The following is an 18,408-nucleotide window of genomic DNA, read 5'->3' as shown; positions in this document are numbered from 1 at the left end:
ATTAAGAAAAAAGAAAAATATATGAAAAAAACCTGAAAAATAAATAAATTAAAATAGAAATTATGCATTTCAGAACGTTTGGGCCTCATGGCTGAAATTGCTTAGGGCCCCCAATTCACTAAATCCACCCCTGTTCTGACAACACTAATGGGAAATAAACCTATTAATAGTCTTGTAAATGTCTGCTTACTTATATTACCTGTTTTTTGATTTGCATGTAAACCAGGAGGACAAAAGCTATTTCAATAAGCTTATTTCTGTGTGCTTTCGGTGTATTGGTGTGCATGTAAGCATTCTCAATGACTGTGTGTGTGTTCACTTTGGTGTATACAGTAGCTAGTAAAAGCAGAGCAGAATAAAATAAACTAAACTTGTGTGTCCTCTTTAACAGCTGACGGGTCTCACCTGCTGGAGAGAACTTGAGTCTGTCGAGAAGTCTGTCTGTGCTGGCGGCTCTAGCTCTGGAGGTTGGTGGACTCTGAGGGGTTTGTGCTGATGTCTGGGGAAGAGACTGGGTTTTGGGTAGCGGTGAGGTGGATGAGGCCTTCTTTTGGATTTCCTGACCGGGGAAACTGATTTTTTGAGGCTGGATGTGCAGATTGGGGACTGGGGAGGGGTCTATGTCCACTCTTGGGGCAACAGGTGGAGGGACTCCATTTTCTGTGCTGGTCGGTAATGAGCTTTCATATACAGGCTGTTGAAGAAGAGAATTGTATGGAAGGTTTTGAACATCTGTGTCACACTTTACTTTGATGGTTCATTTGTTGAATTTAAGTTACATTGCATCTACATGCCGACTAATTCTCATACATTATAAGTAGACTGTTGGGGTTGGAGTTAGTGTAAGTTGACATGTACTTGCAATGTTTCTTATAGTCAGTTGAATGTCTGTTGAAGAAGCAGTATCAACAGATATTAAGCAGACAGTCTACTAATACTCAAGTGGACCATCAAAAAGTGTTACCAACATTTGTATTTAAATTTTATTGAAAAAATATATGGTGTGAAGTAGGGCTGGACAATAAAACAATAATTATTTATAAATATAATTGTTCCTTGATAAAATGACACATTTTTAATGTAATATTTATGCTTCAAAGTGGAACTAAACAGTACTGCAAGTTTGTTCAGATTGTTTACATTATCACAGAAACCAAAGTTACATTTTAGCATGGTAATGAGGTGCTATGTGCATGGTTTTACCTATCATTATGATGATCTGAATGTATGATAATATGAATGACCAAGTTAAATGGACCTTTTTCATATTTATTTGATTCTCAGCAGCTGAAGTTGTCATAGTTGGCTAAACTTACAGCGCAGAGAATGGAAGAGTACCACAAATATTTTTTGGTATTCCTATTTGCTCAAATAATATAAGAATAACTCCACGATAGTGTTTTCATGACTTTCAAAAAAGGATAAAAATTGTGTGAGACTGTTAATGGCAGCCAGAAGAGCAAACAACATCAATTTTACTCATACCAGCAAACATTTGTCTCTGAAAATTCGGGAGACCGCATACTATACCACAGTCGGCGATTCAGGGGTGTTATAGACTATACCAAAAAGCTGAGGACCAGGGGGTGGGGGTTTGGGGGGGATGGGGGGGTGAAATTACAGGAGTTTTCTGGGAGAAATAACAAATCGGGAGGGTGGCGGGAGATGGGTCGGATATACGGGAGACTCCCGGGAAAAACAGGAGTGTTGGCAGGTATGATTTTACTGTCTCTCCTATAGGCGCAACATTAAGAACACATCTCATAAGCGGTAACTAGTTTATTTATAATTAAGAAGATTATTAATTAAAAGATGATAAAATACAAAGTATATAGTTGGTCACACTTTATTTTGATAGTCTATTTGTTGAACTTAAGTTACATTGCATCTACATGCCAACTAATTCTCATTAGATTATAAATAGACTGTTTGGTTAGGGTTAAGGTTAGTGTTAGTTGACATGTACTTGCAACGTTTCTTAGTTAGTTAAATGTCTGTTTAGCAGCAGTATCAACAGATATTAAGCAGACAGTCTACTAATACTGGACCATCAAAATAAAGTGTTATCTTATAGTTTTAGAAAGGGACATATGTTTAAAAAAAATCAAGATATTCAAAACTTTCAAGGAATTAGGATGCCGATGACCGTTAAACGCCTCATCTTGTGAAAAGGGTCCATTTTTATAACAAAAATAAAATCTGAATATTTAATTAACTGGTGTTTACAAATATTATTTATTAACTTAAAATAAATGTATATTTGCCATGTGCCTATACATTTTCATGATTAGAAATCACCAACCAAAACATCCAGGAACTAAGAAATATTGTTCTCTGTTAAGATACTTTGCTAAGGAAAAAATGTTGTTTAATATTATGTTTACTCAACTCTTACAGTCAAGCACAAAATTAATCATACCCCTGGCAAATTCTAACCTAATTTTTTTGTTCCAACGTAAATAAAACCTGAAAAATATATATTTTTTTCCACAATTATGCCTATTTTACATCGTCTTATTATCTTTTGGAAGAAGTATGTGCCATTTCCAGTCAAAAAAAACCTTGCAGGTTGAATAAAAGTAACTTTAAGTCAGAATTTGCCAGTGGTATAAATAATGTCAAGCTTGACTGTATACATGACTGCATATTGACTGTATATTGCACCTTTCAAATTTGTTCATCTATTTGGCACATGTTCTGACAATTAAGTAGTTTAAATTAACATTTAACTCATTTAATATTTAACTTAATTTAACTCATGTTCACTCAGGAGCAAAAATTAGCCTTTAAACATAACAAAAAATCAGATTTGACATGTTAATTATCATCAATATAGACTGATATGACTTTTATGCCTCAATGTGAACTTAAGTCTGTACACTGGTTGTTGCGATGTCGCATTTAGTACACTATGATTGAAGAGGTCCTACATACTGTACACTATATGTCACTAGAGAAAAGTGATCTTAACCTCTTTTAGCAGATCATCATAATGCGGGGCGGTTGAGGGACTGATCTCTGGCTGTGTGGTGCTGGACGTCTGTGGTGACACCCTGCCCGAGCTAGTATGCAGGAAAGAGCGAAGCGGGATCAGATCCAGATAAACTCTGTCCTTCCCATTCTCTTCCTCAGCATTTACTGTTCCCTCCTCGCTGCCATTCTGAACCTCCTGAACCTCCTACAGCCGGAGAGAGGAACAGTATCAGAGAAACAGTATTGAATTTGGATGGCCCGCATGGTTACATAAACACAACACTGTCACAGCGATGACTTCCTGTCACTCGTATTATTTCTGGCCCAGTTATTAGTGCATCTTCCACTACCCTGAGTCTGTGAGTCAGAATAAACACAGCTGCATGAAAGTGGGAGGTACAGAATTATGACAGAATTTCACAGCCGTATGATACATAACCCTACACACTGCACATTGAAAAGCTCTATCTAAATTTGTTTGTTCATTCATTCACCCTTTTAAATCACCTACCTCCTGCTCAGTTTCTGTAGATGGCACATCATCATATATGTCATCGCAGTTTTGAGGGTCTGACGGTGGGCTGTCTGTGTATGTGTTGGGCTCGGAGTACCTCCTTTGCATCAGACTGACAAATACACACAAATCATATAAAAAAAAAACAACCAAAATGTATCATATGACAAAGAATATGGTCACTTTTGTTGTTCATTAATTGTGTTTTTTTTTTGTCATTTTGGAAGCTTATAGAATCAGCCATTACAGAATATACAGAAACATCTATACATGTACACTACCGGACAAAAGTTTGGGGTTGGTATAATTTTTGAATGTTTTAAAATAAGCTTATCCTACTCATGAAGGCTGGATTCATTTAATCAAAAACACAGTACAAATTGTAAAATTGTGAAATGTTATTGCATTATAAAATAACTGTTCAAAAGTAGTTTATCATTTAATTTAATCATTTATTCCAGTGATTTTAAGGAGGAATTTTCAGCTTCATTACTCCAGTCTTCAGTCACATGAGCCTTTAGAAATCACTCTAATATTAATTATTATTATTATTATTATTATTATTATTATTATTATTATTATTATTATTAATAATGGTAATAGTAATAAAAGCAATAATGACTGGACTAATCATTTCATTAGAAACTACATACAATAAGTAATAAATAAATATTTAATAAATAAGCATTTAACAATTTAACAATTTTTTTTTACATTTAATAGATGCCGCCTTGATGAACAGTATAGTTTTCTTAAAAAAACCCTCAATGACATGGGAAGAAAAAAACGATCCCAAACTTTTGACCAGTAGTGTACACAGAATTACATATAGAAATATAATGTATAGAATTATACACAGAATTTTCCTAGGGAGCGTCTTATTATAATTTTTTTTTTTTTACCAGAGAAGATATGAACAGTTCAGATGCAAAAACCAAAAGTGCCATCTAAAATTTTCTCCCAAAAATAGCAGTTTTCTCCGTCTCCTATATCTTGATTCTGTCATTTCACTTTTATGGCAAAGAATAGGTTACTTTCATCACTTTTAACATGAAATAACTGAACATAAACATAAGAGGCGGAGAAAATGTTCATTGTAGAAGAAAATTCCAGATGGCACTTAGAGGTTTCTGCATCTGAACACTTCCTATGCTATATATACACACAGTATTGTCATTTTTTGGACATTGTTATTGTTTGTAAAAAAAGCTACTGATTTTGGGTGTGCGATATTCACAAAATATGTTTTATCCAGTAACAATATTTAAACTATCAATTCTATAATAATATAGTATAAATAGCTATTTTATAAATAGTTTTTTTTTTTGTTCTGATACCTTGGCTGGTTTTGGCCTGTCATGAAGAAATATACATGACAGTAAATTCTTTTACATTTTATCTTTTTATAATTTGATGTTGCTTCAGTTAAGTGCAATAAATTGCTGTTTAATACCATGTGGAGTTAATTTGATTAATTATAATTATACAATAGCTAATTATACATACAGTATGTATATATGTATATATATGTATATATATATATATATATATATATATATATATATATATATATATATAAACAAATGTTTTCAGTATATGTCATACATGTAAATAAAAAACATAATAACATATTATATGGGGACAATATTTGCATCATGAGGTGAATGCTTTTAGATTTGTTTTATGCTTTTATATTTATTGCAATAACACACTTATAATCTTTATAATGCTTTATCATTTCAGCTCACACAATGTTAAAACAACAATATTTCTATGTGTGATAAATATTGCACACCCCTACATCAGATAAACAGTAAGCGACTTACTACATGGATGTCTTGGCAGCATTGACAATACTGGATATCCTCTCTGAGTTCACATAGTCGTAGCTGAGATCTTCTGGGTCTGTTTTGGTGCCAGTCTGTGACAGTATGAGCCCGAGCCAGTGGCCCATATCAGCCGAGGATTTAGCCTAAAAGGAAAGTGGAAGATAGCATTAGTTTGTTGTTGGCTTTATTCTGGCCTGAAGATGGCAGTCATGTTGAGGTTTCTACTAATTCCTTACTATTCCATGTAAGCAATTTTAAGAAGTGCCTATTTTGTCCCCTCTGTCTTTGTTTACTGAGAAGTGACTTTCTGAAAACTGATGATCAACTACTCGAGAATTAAGGCAGGGAAAGTTTATGAGCAGACTCAAAACAGATACACAAAGAATTACAAATACACTAGCACTCAAACATTTGGTGGTCAATATGATTTTCGTTGTTGTTGTTGAAAGAAACAAAATGTTATTCAGCATTTAAAGTGACATGAAACTCGTTTACATTTGTAAAATTTTTTTAAACCCCTTTTTTAATTCTACATGTCCAAATAAAGGCCATTTTTTAACATCTCATTGTATCAAATGTTAAGATCCACAAATATATATGGCAGGACAACTTTTTTCAACATTGATAATAATAAGAAATGTTTATCGATCACCAAATCAGCATATTGTGATTTATGAAAAGGCATGACATACTGAGGACTCAGCTTTGTCCTCCTAGGGTTAAATTGCATTTTAAAATGTTAAAATAGAAACGGCTGAAAGGAAACCCACTGCTTTAAACACATGACAGAATAGTTGGCGATTCATTCCGCTGTTGGTATCGCGGCTGAAAGTTATGGGCGGTATTGTGTCTGAAAGTGAAGGGGGGGGATTGGCACGGGCCCTTGATAATGTCTCTGGGGCCCCCATAAATGTATGGGCTCTTAGAATCTTACTAACCCCCGCCCCCCCCCCCCCCCCCCCCCCCAAGCGGTTCCCCTGATACTATAGAACAGTATATATTTTGCTGTGATATTATAAATGAATACAGTAGGATTATTGCCATCTATTATTGCCAAATATTCTTTATTAAATCCCCAAACTGCACACACTTTAGTAGAAGCACCATCAAGTGTGCTTGCTTGCTGTACAGGTCTGTCTGATGATTTCACGAAGCTCAAAACCACACACTGATGTACTTTCTTGTCTACTCACTTCTAGGGTTGCGAGCTCCTCTCCATCCATTTGTATGCGGAAAGAGTAGAGGTGTTCAGGACTGGGATCTGGCAAGACCATACACCCCTCCAGAGACAGTGGCTGCTGGGCCACTTTGCCCTTGCCTTTGTCACTGTAGATCCAAAGCTGCCTGTCCTTCACCGAACACCATCGGCTTCGCCACTGGGTGTTCACCAGGACGTTAAGGTAGCCTGCAAGAGAGAAAAGGTGAGGAAAATGTGGGTTTCAAATCTGGCATATTAAATAATGTTTTACATCACAATTTGGTCACTTCCTGTACAGTATGAGCAGCCATTATGGAGATACTCGGATGTAAACACCAACACTGGACTGCACGCTAATCTACTGCTGAATTCACTGTTCTGCTTATTTATGCTGTCTAAACCACAGAAAAACATGTGGAGGCAGCTAAATTAGATAGACCAATGGTCTCAAACTCCTGGAGGGCCACAGCTCTGCATAGTTTAGCTCCAACCAGCTCCAACTTACACCTGCTGAATAGTCAATAGTTGCGCTCGACTTCATGCAGCGCTGCGCAGATCGATCGAAATCTGTGTTAAAGTGGTGCGTGCCGGTAAGAAATTCTGTCCAGGTTGATGCTGCACCAATGCCACGTGACTGTCACATGTGGCATCAAAGTACCGTGACAGCGCTCCGAGATCAGACGACTGATTCAGGCTGTGAAGCATCTGAAGAGCGACTGCTGGAGCTACGATGACGACACCCATATTACACGATTGGCTGAGTTCATCGCATAAAAACAACCACTTGTGTTTGGGGTTTATTATTGGATAGATTCTGATCCCAAATTTCATAACAAACAGTTCACTTTTCATACCCTCTCTATCTTGTACACATCATGCTTAATAAAAGACTACAAATATTTTACTGCAGTAATCATGTTTTGTTAAATAATCTGGTCATAAAGGCTAGCTTGTTTGCACAGGTTTATTTTTCAACCTTTTTTATACAGACAATTTACTGCATTTAGTTCCATGAACGATTTAAATGATATATTTTAGTAAATAACCTAATTATTAACTCAAATAAGTCTTACAGACTTGTAATAAAATAATTATCATCATTGATCCTGCCACTCTAAAAGTTTCTTAACAAATTAAATTAAAGGACTCTTTTATTAAATAATTATAAAATGATTTTTAGGATATATATTATTTCCGGTCTAGCCGTTTATACCTGGTCTTTCTGGGAAACTTCTACTTAAAGCATAGCTCACTTTTTTTAGGAATGTCCTTTTGTTCAATCTTTTTGGATTGAAGTGCTTTTTTGAAAATGCGTTCATTATCCAAAATAATCTTAATCATTGTTTAAGACTTTATCAAAACACCTTGTTTTGGGTTTTACATTATTATATATTGGAAGATTTTATATCTATAAATGTAAATAAATGTAAACTCCTTTTTAGCATATTCAAACAAGAAGTATTATCCTAGAGTGATGTTTAAATTCCTAGTATTTGTGCTAATTGCTTTGTATTTAATAGGCCTGTTTGTTTTATGTTTATATTACCTTCTCGTTTCCCCTTATTTCTCTCATGCGTTGTAATATTTTTAATATTAACAATTCCCTTATTGTTTAAAAATGAACTATAGTTTGTAGAGACTGTATTATGTTTTATTTGTAAATCTTTTGTTGTTATAAAAAAAAATAATAATAATGATGACACCATGTGATCGGTGATCATGATTGCAGCAACTTTGAGCACCGAAGTGTCCGGCTGTCTGGCTTGACGGCTCCGTTTTCAACTCCGCCCCCCACCCTTTGCTCGGCTAATATTATTGATCACCGGCTGTAGCTGTGCTTTATGTCGAACGCACCTAAATGTAGTCTTGAACACCTTGATTGGTTGGATCAGCTGTGTTTGATTAGGGTTGGAGCAAAACTGTACAGAGCTGCGGCCCTCCATGAATCGAGTTTGGGACCTATGATATAGACATTGACTTGGTAAGCTGAAAACTATGAAATACTTTGACCAACTGACTTGAATAGATTCTACTCTGCTTGATTTGATATAACTTTTGTCAGTCTTAAGTACTCTAAATGTTTTTTTCTCCAATCCAACTGATTAGTAAAGGCTAAAACATTAAACTTATTGATCATTTCAATGACAATAATCAGCAAAATAGGAAAGTTTTGTTCAGTTTAGTGGGATTGTTGACATTCTGCACTCCATCATGGCCGACTTGAAAACACTCCATAGGTTTACCACTTCTTCTGCATTTTGGAAGCTTTGTCACATGTCCTGCAAGGACTGAGAAATTTCCTGCATTTCAATTTTGACTGCAGTATTTTTCGTACTGGCATTACAATAACACAATCTAAAAGTGTTACTGTTTTTTAAATACTCTTTCACATAGCTATACATTCACAAAGTTGTCATGTTCTTGTTAAAGTGTAAAAAAATCCAAGCATCATATTATTTCAGATGCTTTTTCCCCTCACTGATTGATTGAAACATACCTGTCAACATTGTGATGTAAAAATCTGGGATAACCCTGCCCCTCCACACCCCCACTCTAAAAAAAAAACCCTCAAACCTAGAACCCCAGAAGAACTACTAAATGACCCCAAACTCCTTTATCTGTTCATTCAGAGCAGTTTAATTGTATATAAGCCTAGTCAAAACCGTTGCAAATATGGGAAAGAAATTAGCTACAAATAATAGAATACATAACAAACATTAAAGCATACTGAAAATAAATAAAAGGTTTAGCCTGTTAAAATCAATTGCCTATACAGAAATTAAATCAAATCATAAAATCTCATTCACCTTCATTTACTGTATTTAATTATTGATTAAAGTTACTATAGTTATTTAGTTAAAAGCAGCAAATCTCTTATTTTGATCCACTGTTTTGTTTGATAACAGAGGTGTCACTTTAAGAATCCACAGATCTATAATGAAAGAATTCGGTTACTTTCGTAACTGTTTGTGATCATTTAAGACAAAACTATTTGTGTTTAAAATAAAACACGCCAAGATGGACATGTTTACATATTAATAAGTGTATTTGTCGGTTTACAAACACATCCAAATTCAAAAGTGTCCACTTTTGCTCCTCTTCAAATTGTGTTATGTTACAGAAGCTGATCTGGGAACAGTGTCTTTATCACTATGGAGCGCGTCCGTCAGTCAGCACCGATACATGACTAGACTGATTCAGAGATTGCATAGGAAAGGTGACAGTTGACGCACAGCTTTAATGCAAATGAAGTGAATGCAGCCGTTTTAATATGAATTTCAACATGCTTTCAAGCTGAAATAAAGTGAAAACAAAGGTCTAATTCTCTTGAACAGCTTTTGCAATTATATCACATTTGAGATTGGCTCTTTGATGCTACATTTACTTTTCATAGAAAGATTAAATATATGGGAGAAATACAGGAAAATACTTAAACGGGATGATAGCTAGATAGAATGGTAAAATACAAGAGAATCCCAACAAAAATGGGAGGGTTGACAGGTATGGATTAAGGATGTACATGGATTAAAAAGACAAAAGAATAATCACATCTGCGGTCCCGCAACAGAACAGTTGCAGGTGGTCACCTTAAGTCAACATGCAGTATTTAGATGGTTATTTACCTGATGTATCCACACTCTTCTCTGGACTTTCCAAAGAGCAAACCTTCTTTTTTCCAATGTTCATCAGATTACTGAATTTGCCATATTTCTTCTTGACTAAATTAGGAAAAGGTAAACACGTTACACACAGATGTCTACTTTATCATAGTCCAAACTTCTGGTCACATAATGACATATATCAAACTGTTAAGTCAATTTTCAAGAGTAATGATTTTGGAGTAGCATTTTTAAAAACAATGTAACACACATGCCCTCTCTTGATGATTGAGGATGTGGATTAAAGTTTTTTTGCCCAGACTGATTATTTCACATCACAAGACCTCAGTATATTGTCAAAAGCTACATGTATTAATTTAGTTTTGCCCTTATTTGTTGTTTTTGACTGTCAAATTACCCGATGACATCTTATGAACCACAAGTCAGCTTAAAATCAAATTTAAAGGAACACTTTTTTTGAGAATGGTTAATTTTCCCCTAGCCCTCGTAACTCTAGTCTACTAGAGTTAAACAGTTGAGTTTCACTATTTTTAATCCATTTAGTCGATCTCTGGGTGTCGTAGGAGCACTTTCGTCTTAGCCTAGCGTAAATCATTGAATTGGGGTGCCCAAACTCAGTCCTGGAGGCTGGTGGCCCGCAGATTTTAGCTCATCCTTGCAGGTGTTTTGAGGCAAGTTGGTTTCTAGAAAGCCTACTAAGAGCTTGATTAGCTAACCCAGGTGAGTCTGATTGGGGTTGGAACTAAACTTTTTGGGCATCCATGGATTAGACCATTAGCATCACGTTGAAAAAAAATTCAAAAATTAGTTTTGATAATTTTCCTATTTAAAGCTTGACTCGTTTGTATTTACATCAACTTTAAAAAACGTAATTATCAAAACTATATATATATATATATATATATATATATATATATATATATATATATATATATATATATATATATACATATACAAATACATACATATACATAGATAGATAGATAGATAGATAGATAGATAGATAGATAGATAGATAGATAGATAGATAGATAGATAGATAGATAGATAGATAGATAGATAGATAGATATAGATATAGATATATATTTAATCTTGAGCGAGATGCTACTGGTCTAATCAAATTTAATGATTTATGCCAAGCTAAGAGGGTGTCATGGTGGCGCAGTGGGTAGCACGATCGCCTCACTGCAAGAAGGTCGCTGTTTCGAGCCCCGGCTGGGCCAGTTGTCATTTCTGTGTGGAGTTTGCATGTTCTCCCCGTGTTCGCATGGGCGCTCCGGTTTCCCCCACAGTCCAAAGACATGCGCTATAGGTGAATTGAGTAAGCTAAATTGGCTGTAGTGTATGTGTGTGAATGTTTCCCAGTGTGAAGGGCATCCGCTGCGTAAAACATATGCTGTTGTGTGTGGTTCATTCCGCTGTGGTGACCCCTGATTAATAAAGAGACTAAGCCGAAAAGAAAATGAATGAATGTTAACAATACTCCCTCCAGACCTGGAATGGATAAAACATGGCAAAACTCAACTGTTTAACTCTGGGTGACTTGTAAAATGAACTTATTTCCAAAAAGTTGGAGTGTTCCTTTAATATTCTACTGAAGGTGTACATCTTAGAAGATTAAGATTAAATTCACATTTTCGGCTTAAGTATCCCATTTAAAAGATGTCCATCCTCACCATCTTTGTTCTCCAGGTTCTCTGCATGACTGTCTGTGCTGCTGCCGCTCTCAGATGCCACGGAGTAACGCTCGCTCTGCTCACCCTGACAGAATAGACACGATTTGTATAGTTTTACTTGCCAAATACCTTAAAATCCCAGTGTTTAATACACAAAAATGATACAGAGAATAAACTCCAACCTGCTATACCTTAGTACAGATGAGTGTTGGAGAGTCGGTTACATCAGATCCTGTTGTGTTTTTCGGACTAATTTCCTGAATAACCTAATGAAGAAGAAGGAAGAAAGCTTTAAACCATGATTGCACAAACTGCAACTTGTTTAATTATTTATCCGTATGGGCCAAGCTCCATTGTCCTTTACCTTGAGCCATTGTTCGGCCTGCTCCTTGCTCTGCAGTCCCAGGACGATGGCCTCTCCACCCAGTGGACTTATTTTCAACTTGTGCTCTTTTCTTTTTGTTTGTTTCTCTTTGTACACCACACTGCAGCCCAGCAGACTGATATCCAGCAGAGGAGTCTGATCCTTTGAGCTTTTGTAGCACTAAATAGAGTAGGATAGAGAACAATTGTGATTATTTTTTTGTTAGTTTGAATGCCTGTGACAGATAAAATCATATAAAAAAACAATAATCATAAAATAAGTATATGACCACAATTTTACACACAAACAATACAAAAATAATATAAAAATACAAAAATAAAGATAAATAAATAATAAATTATGAATAAAAATGTACATGTATTAATTTGTAAACATCACAAAATTAAACATCACAAAAAGACTAACATTTACTTTCTTCACAGTAATGTGAAACAGTCAGTCATACAAAAGTAGACTAGAAATATAAACACAGTCAGTTTTTATTTAATATTGACTTTAAATGGTCTGTCTCTATGTATATTAAAGTAATTATTACCAGATGTTAACCTGTGATTGCAAACACTGGAATCTGTATAAACACTCATATCATAGATCAGCTGTGGGTTTGAAATGTGGGTGTCGCTGACAAGCCATTATGTCACTAAAATAAGTGATGATGTCACCCACCAGGAGCCGGTGTTCGCGGACGACACACAGCTGTTTGGCCCACTGCCCAAGCCATTTCTTCCTCCAGAGGAAAGCACAGATCCGCGCGTCCTTCATCAGCTCGATGGAGGCTTCAGGCGAAGGCCACTGGTGCTGCGCTGTGGACTTACCCTTCGTCACCTCCTCCTCATCATACGACTCATATGAGCTGCTTAGCTGCTCTGTGTCTTCTGGAAAAGCCAAACGTGACGAAGATGTGAGTCGCCGAGGACAGAAGGTGAGCTGTTCAATAATAGAGCACTGGGACAAAAGAAAGTCAAAGCCTCCCTGCAAATTCTGTTTAATTCTATGTTTTGTGGATAGTTATTGGCATAGCTGACTCAAAAATGAACATTCTGTTGTTCCAGTCCTGCATAATTTCAGTTATTGTTAGTAAATAAAGATGTTTTTGAGGGTTAACTTCTTTTTAATGGGATTTTATGAGCTATTTAAACAAAGTTTAGTCTAGATTGAGGCATTTAGATCTTAATTTATAGGGTAAGTGAGTAGGAGTAACAAAAATAGAGAATGGGGATGAATGATAGAAGAGGCTGAGGGAAAGAATTTTAAAAAACTCAATACGTTATAAATAATCATACTATTATAAATAACATTGTTACAGTATAGTAGTTTTAATAGTAGTTATAATAATAGCTATTAAAATAGTGTGGAAAAAGAAACTTTATATATATATATATATATATATATATATATATATATATATATATATATATATATATATATATATATATATATATATATTTCACTATTTTTAATACTAAAAATATTAACTTGTTTATAAATGAAAGCACATTAACATAAATAGTGTTTTTTATGTTAATATTTGGATAGAAACATATATACTGACAAGCGTCAACCTGACAAACGTCTTGTCGTCTATCCAAGTTTTAGGAACAACAAATAATAACTTGACTTCTAGTTGATCATTTGGTATCAGAAGTGGCTAATATAAAAGGCAAAGGCCTCTAGATTACACTTATTTTACCAAAATAAAATATGATCATGTCTTGATTTTTAATTATTTGATTAGGACAGTAAGGTCTGACTTTGCTTAGACAAAAGTCTTGTCACTTAACAGAAATAATGTACAGTCTAGAATATAAATATATCTCTGTAATGACTCAGACAACTTTATTTAATTTAAGTTATTTTACTTAATAATTAATAAAGTCGTCTGGAATAGCAAAGAAAGCGTTCTTGCAGGACTCCCAGAGTTCATCAAGATTCTTTGGATTCATCTTCAATGCCTCCTTCATCTTAGCCCAGACATGCTCAATAATGTTCCTGTCTGGTGATTGGGCTGGCCAATCCTGGAGCACCTTGACCTTCTGTGCTTTCAGGAACTTTGATGTGGTGGCTAAAGTATGAGGAGCGCTATCCTGCAGAAGAATTTGCCCTCTTCTGTGGTTTGTAATGTAATTGGCAGCAAAAATGTCCTGATACCTCAGCCTGTTGATGTTGCCATTCACACTGCAGATCTCTCGCACGCCCCCATACTGAATGTAACCCCAAACCATGATTTTTCCTTTACAAAACTTGACTGATCTCTGTGAGAATCTTGAGTTCATGTGGGTTCCAATTGGTTTTCTACAGTATTTGTGATGATTGGGATGCAGTTCAACAGATGTTCATCTGAAAAATCTACCTTCTGCATCTTTTCCATATGATCAACTTTAAGTCAAGTTATTATTTGTCGTTCTTACAACTGGGATCGACGACAAGACTTTTGTCAGGTAGTGTACATATTAATATGATAATAAATACAGACAGACAGAGAGAGAGAGAGAGAGAGAGAGAGAGAGAGAGAAAGAGAGAGAGAGAGACTAAGGCTAAGAAAAGTGCAAGGACATGCTCTTAAGCCAGCGAGCACATGCAAAGTCAGCGGCCTCAAGCTTGGATGCATTAAACAGTGAGGTTTTCCCAGAGCCGTGCACTTCACCGCAGCCAGTAAAGTTAGTGCTGTTTGTTTGTTTTTCTCTCCTGACGCACACTGAGAGAAACAGAGATAGATACCCCGAGTGATCACAGCATAGACCACACCGTTTGAAGCTTCTACACGCTTCCTGAGCCCTGTAATGACGGCAAAGCAACCAAAATCTACAGAAACACAGGAGCACAATAAAAAGGGGAAATGCAATAAGGGAAGAAGAGAAAAAAGAATCAGGTGAGAAGCTGGAGACTGTGAAACTGGATGTGGCTTATGTGTCACATGAAAACAAAAACAGGAAGAATGAGGTCCACAAAGGCAGCTTTGTTTGATGTATAAAATAATTTAAACTGAAAAACAAAGAGATGGTGGGGATTATGACTAGCCCCTCCAATTTTGAATAAATGGCCAATAGCTTTCTGTTTATATCACCGCTATACCAGCCAACTGTTTGTTCGCGCTGATTCAGCTTGTGTGACATCAATGCAAAACTTTATTCACCTAAATGGAAAGCATATTTATAATCTTTGAATCGTTTATCCTCTATATAATTGTACTTGTATGTGACTGTGTCTGTTTTCCCCTTTTGAATGGCTATAGATACAGTAGTGGTGATTTTACATGCACATCACGTGTTTTAGCATGCTGGCTTTTGGAGGTTCTTCCCCTGATTGTTTCAACTCATATATGCAGAGGAGTTCAGATCAACAAAGTGTTGACTAGGATTTAATATTTTCTCATATAGTGTACTTGCATTTAGGTGAACCCTTAATATGAATGCTCTGTTACTCATAAATATGTGACAGATTTGATGGATATAAGATTAGATAGATATATTTTTTTATGTTTTGTAGGGGGCGGGACACTTCAGATACTAGAGAGCATGTGATTGGTCAGAATATATGATGAGAAGCTGAAGTGCATGGTGATGGTCTCAAAAAGCATTGATCTCTATTGGCGAGGTGAAAAATTGTACGTTTTGAATGCTAATGACTTCCAAACCTTTAATTTTGAACTTCATTGTAACACATTGATACTAGCACCCAAAAACATTTGTGAGGACTGTATTCTTACTCTGATGTAGATTCTAACTCAGTGTTGGTACCCCAAGCTGCACTAAATATTTGTGTCTTTTGTTTTGATGTAAACAGCAGCATCAATTAACTACGTTTACATGGACATCAGTAATCAAATGATTTGCCTTAATCTGAATATGACAATAATATCATTAAGGTGTTTACATGAGTTGCTTTTTGAATGTTCCTTTTATCTTTCTGTTTTACATGTTGTAGCACATAATTGGATTAACATCATTGCGTCACCAACCTATCCACGTTTCCTCTGGAGTTTCATGTAACTTCGGGTATTTCATTTTTGTATTTGTCGACTTTACCTGCAGTTTGGTACTTCCACTTTCATTTAGGAACATATCATTCATGCCCCCCTTGACAAACGAGATATTGGATGCAAGTATGAACTGCTGGAAGAGTGTTTAAATGGAATTTGATACCGCACGCCGTATGGGAAAAAACTACACATTTTGCGATGCAGGTGTCTGTGGTCCTTCACTGACTTTGGTAGATGCAGAGAATAGTGTCAAACAGCCATGTGTGTATAGACTATCCTGTCGCAAAATGCGGCGAAAATTCTACACGACGGTAATAGTTTGATTGCACTTCAATAATGCAACTAAAATCGGCATACTCCACATGTCTTGATCCGATTTTTGTTTAGTTCGATTATGACCTTAAGTGGATTAAAAGAATCAAAAATTGCTGTTTACATGGTAGACTCTTAATCAGAGTATTGTCATGATCGTATTAAAATCGGATTATTGGTGTCCATGTAAACATACTCATTTTGCGGCTTTATTGCTGTAAAAACAACTAATTGGAAATTCACTTTACTTATCCTAAACCATGAGGTCTGGCTTGATATAAGCTGCCGAAACAAGTTGGCGAAACATTTGAAATGTTGGCTCTGCACATCCCTCGTGTGTTGATATTACACTGCACAGCTGCAGGCTAATGCCTCTGTCTTCTCTGACCAAGAAGAGATGTCATCTGCCCCAGAATATTGTAAATGATCGTCCCCTCACTGGGCTGAACTCTGCAACCCCAGCCAAATGCCCCAATCACTGCTGGCCCCATTTCCTGGGCTCACGGTCAGTGTTTGTCACTATATCCAGAGCCAGAGGACCGCTTAAACTGAACAAAGACAAGCACTGTCTTCTGAGCTCCCTGCCTGCAGGCTTCTCTCTGTCACAGTGAAAGGACTCAATGACCACACGTTCACTATTTTAGGATAGGACTGATGAGAACTCACAAATCTGCAACTCAGTCTTTGTAAATATCATTTCTGAACCAGGATGGACATGAGTTCTAAAGGAATGAGCAAACTTGGGAATTTCTGGACCCAATTGGAGACATACCGTTGATGCTTATAGGGTCATAGGGTTGAGGATCTTCATAGTAACTTTCATTCTCCATAGAGGCTGGAGCAGGAGCTGGAGGAAGAGGAAAGGGCTCCCTTCCCATGTTGCACTAAAAAAGAATTAAAAAAACAAACTATATTAACATTTTTTCACAAAATAGATAAAGAAATAAACATGTAAAACACACTGGATAAAAAAAACATGAATGTTTGAATATATCAATATATATTAATAAAAATAAATGTATATATTAATAGTTTATATTAATATATTCATGTTTTATATTAATATATTCACACTGACTTATACAATGAATATAATGCAAGAGGGAATCTGATAATGACAAATGTTGGATTTTACTAATGAAAATTATGTGTATACACTCACTGGCCACTTTATTAGGTACACCTGTCCAGCTGATCGTTAATGCAAATTTCTAATCAGCCAATCACATGGCAGCAACTCAATATAGGCATGTAGACATGGTCAAGACGATTTGCTGCAGTTCAAACCATGTATCAGAATGGGAAAGAAAGGTGATTTAAGTGACTTTGAATGCGGCATGGTTGTTGGTGCCAGATGGGCTGATCTGAGTATTTCATAAACTGCTGATCTACTGGGATTTTCACACACAACCATCTCCAGAGAAGGTCAGAGAAGAATGGCCAGACTGGTTCGAGCTTATAGAAAGGCAACAGTAACTCAAATAACCACTCGTTACAACTGAGGTATGCAGAAGAGCATCTCTAAATACACAACACATCCAACCTTGAGGCAGACGGGCTACAGCAGCAGAAAACCACACCGGGTGCCACTTCTGTCAGCTAAGAACAGAAAACTGAGGCTACAGTTCAGACAGGCTCACCAAAATTGGACAATAGAAGATTGGAAAAATGTTGCCTGGTCTGATGAGTCTCGATTTCTGCTGCGACATTCGGATGGTAGGGTCAGAATTTGGCTTTAACAACATGAAAGCATGGATTCAGTCTACCTTGTATCAACGGTTCAGGCTGCTGCTGGTGGTGTAATAGTATTTTATTGGCACACTTTGGGGCCAATAGTACCAGTTGAGCTGACCATGTCCATCCCTTTATGACCACAGTGCACCCATCTTCTGATGGCTACTTCCAACAGGATAACATGCCA

At 36.1% G+C, this 18,408-nt stretch overlaps 1 protein-coding gene across 5 annotated transcripts in view; it reads right to left on the bottom strand.

The window, feature by feature from the left end:
- afap1l2 (actin filament associated protein 1-like 2) overlaps positions 1 to 18,408 on the bottom strand; it is a 77,979-nt gene that overhangs the window by 4,811 nt on the left and 54,760 nt on the right. For 3 of the 5 annotated variants that reach the window (XM_056468914.1, XM_056468915.1, XM_056468916.1), the window contains exons 5-16: positions 17,260 to 17,371; positions 14,915 to 14,998; positions 12,863 to 13,071; positions 12,176 to 12,355; positions 12,003 to 12,077; positions 11,812 to 11,896; positions 10,138 to 10,233; positions 6,510 to 6,721; positions 5,314 to 5,459; positions 3,485 to 3,599; positions 2,972 to 3,178; positions 406 to 694 (exon numbers count right to left, since the gene is read on the bottom strand). In XM_056468914.1, the coding sequence (XP_056324889.1) occupies positions 406 to 694; positions 2,972 to 3,178; positions 3,485 to 3,599; positions 5,314 to 5,459; positions 6,510 to 6,721; positions 10,138 to 10,233; positions 11,812 to 11,896; positions 12,003 to 12,077; positions 12,176 to 12,355; positions 12,863 to 13,071; positions 14,915 to 14,998; positions 17,260 to 17,371 (1,810 nt within the window). The remainder of the gene's footprint in view (positions 1 to 405; positions 695 to 2,971; positions 3,179 to 3,484; positions 3,600 to 5,313; positions 5,460 to 6,509; positions 6,722 to 10,137; positions 10,234 to 11,811; positions 11,897 to 12,002; positions 12,078 to 12,175; positions 12,356 to 12,862; positions 13,072 to 14,914; positions 14,999 to 17,259; positions 17,372 to 18,408) is intronic. The other 2 variants (XM_056468917.1, XM_056468918.1) reach the window with 1 other exon arrangement.

Source organism: Danio aesculapii, chromosome 12 (genome assembly GCF_903798145.1).
Source record: "Danio aesculapii chromosome 12, fDanAes4.1, whole genome shotgun sequence".
Lineage (NCBI taxonomy): Eukaryota > Metazoa > Chordata > Actinopteri > Cypriniformes > Danionidae > Danio > Danio aesculapii.
The sequence above is the reverse complement of the archived record's forward strand: the minus strand, read 5'-3'. Positions and strand labels throughout refer to the sequence as shown.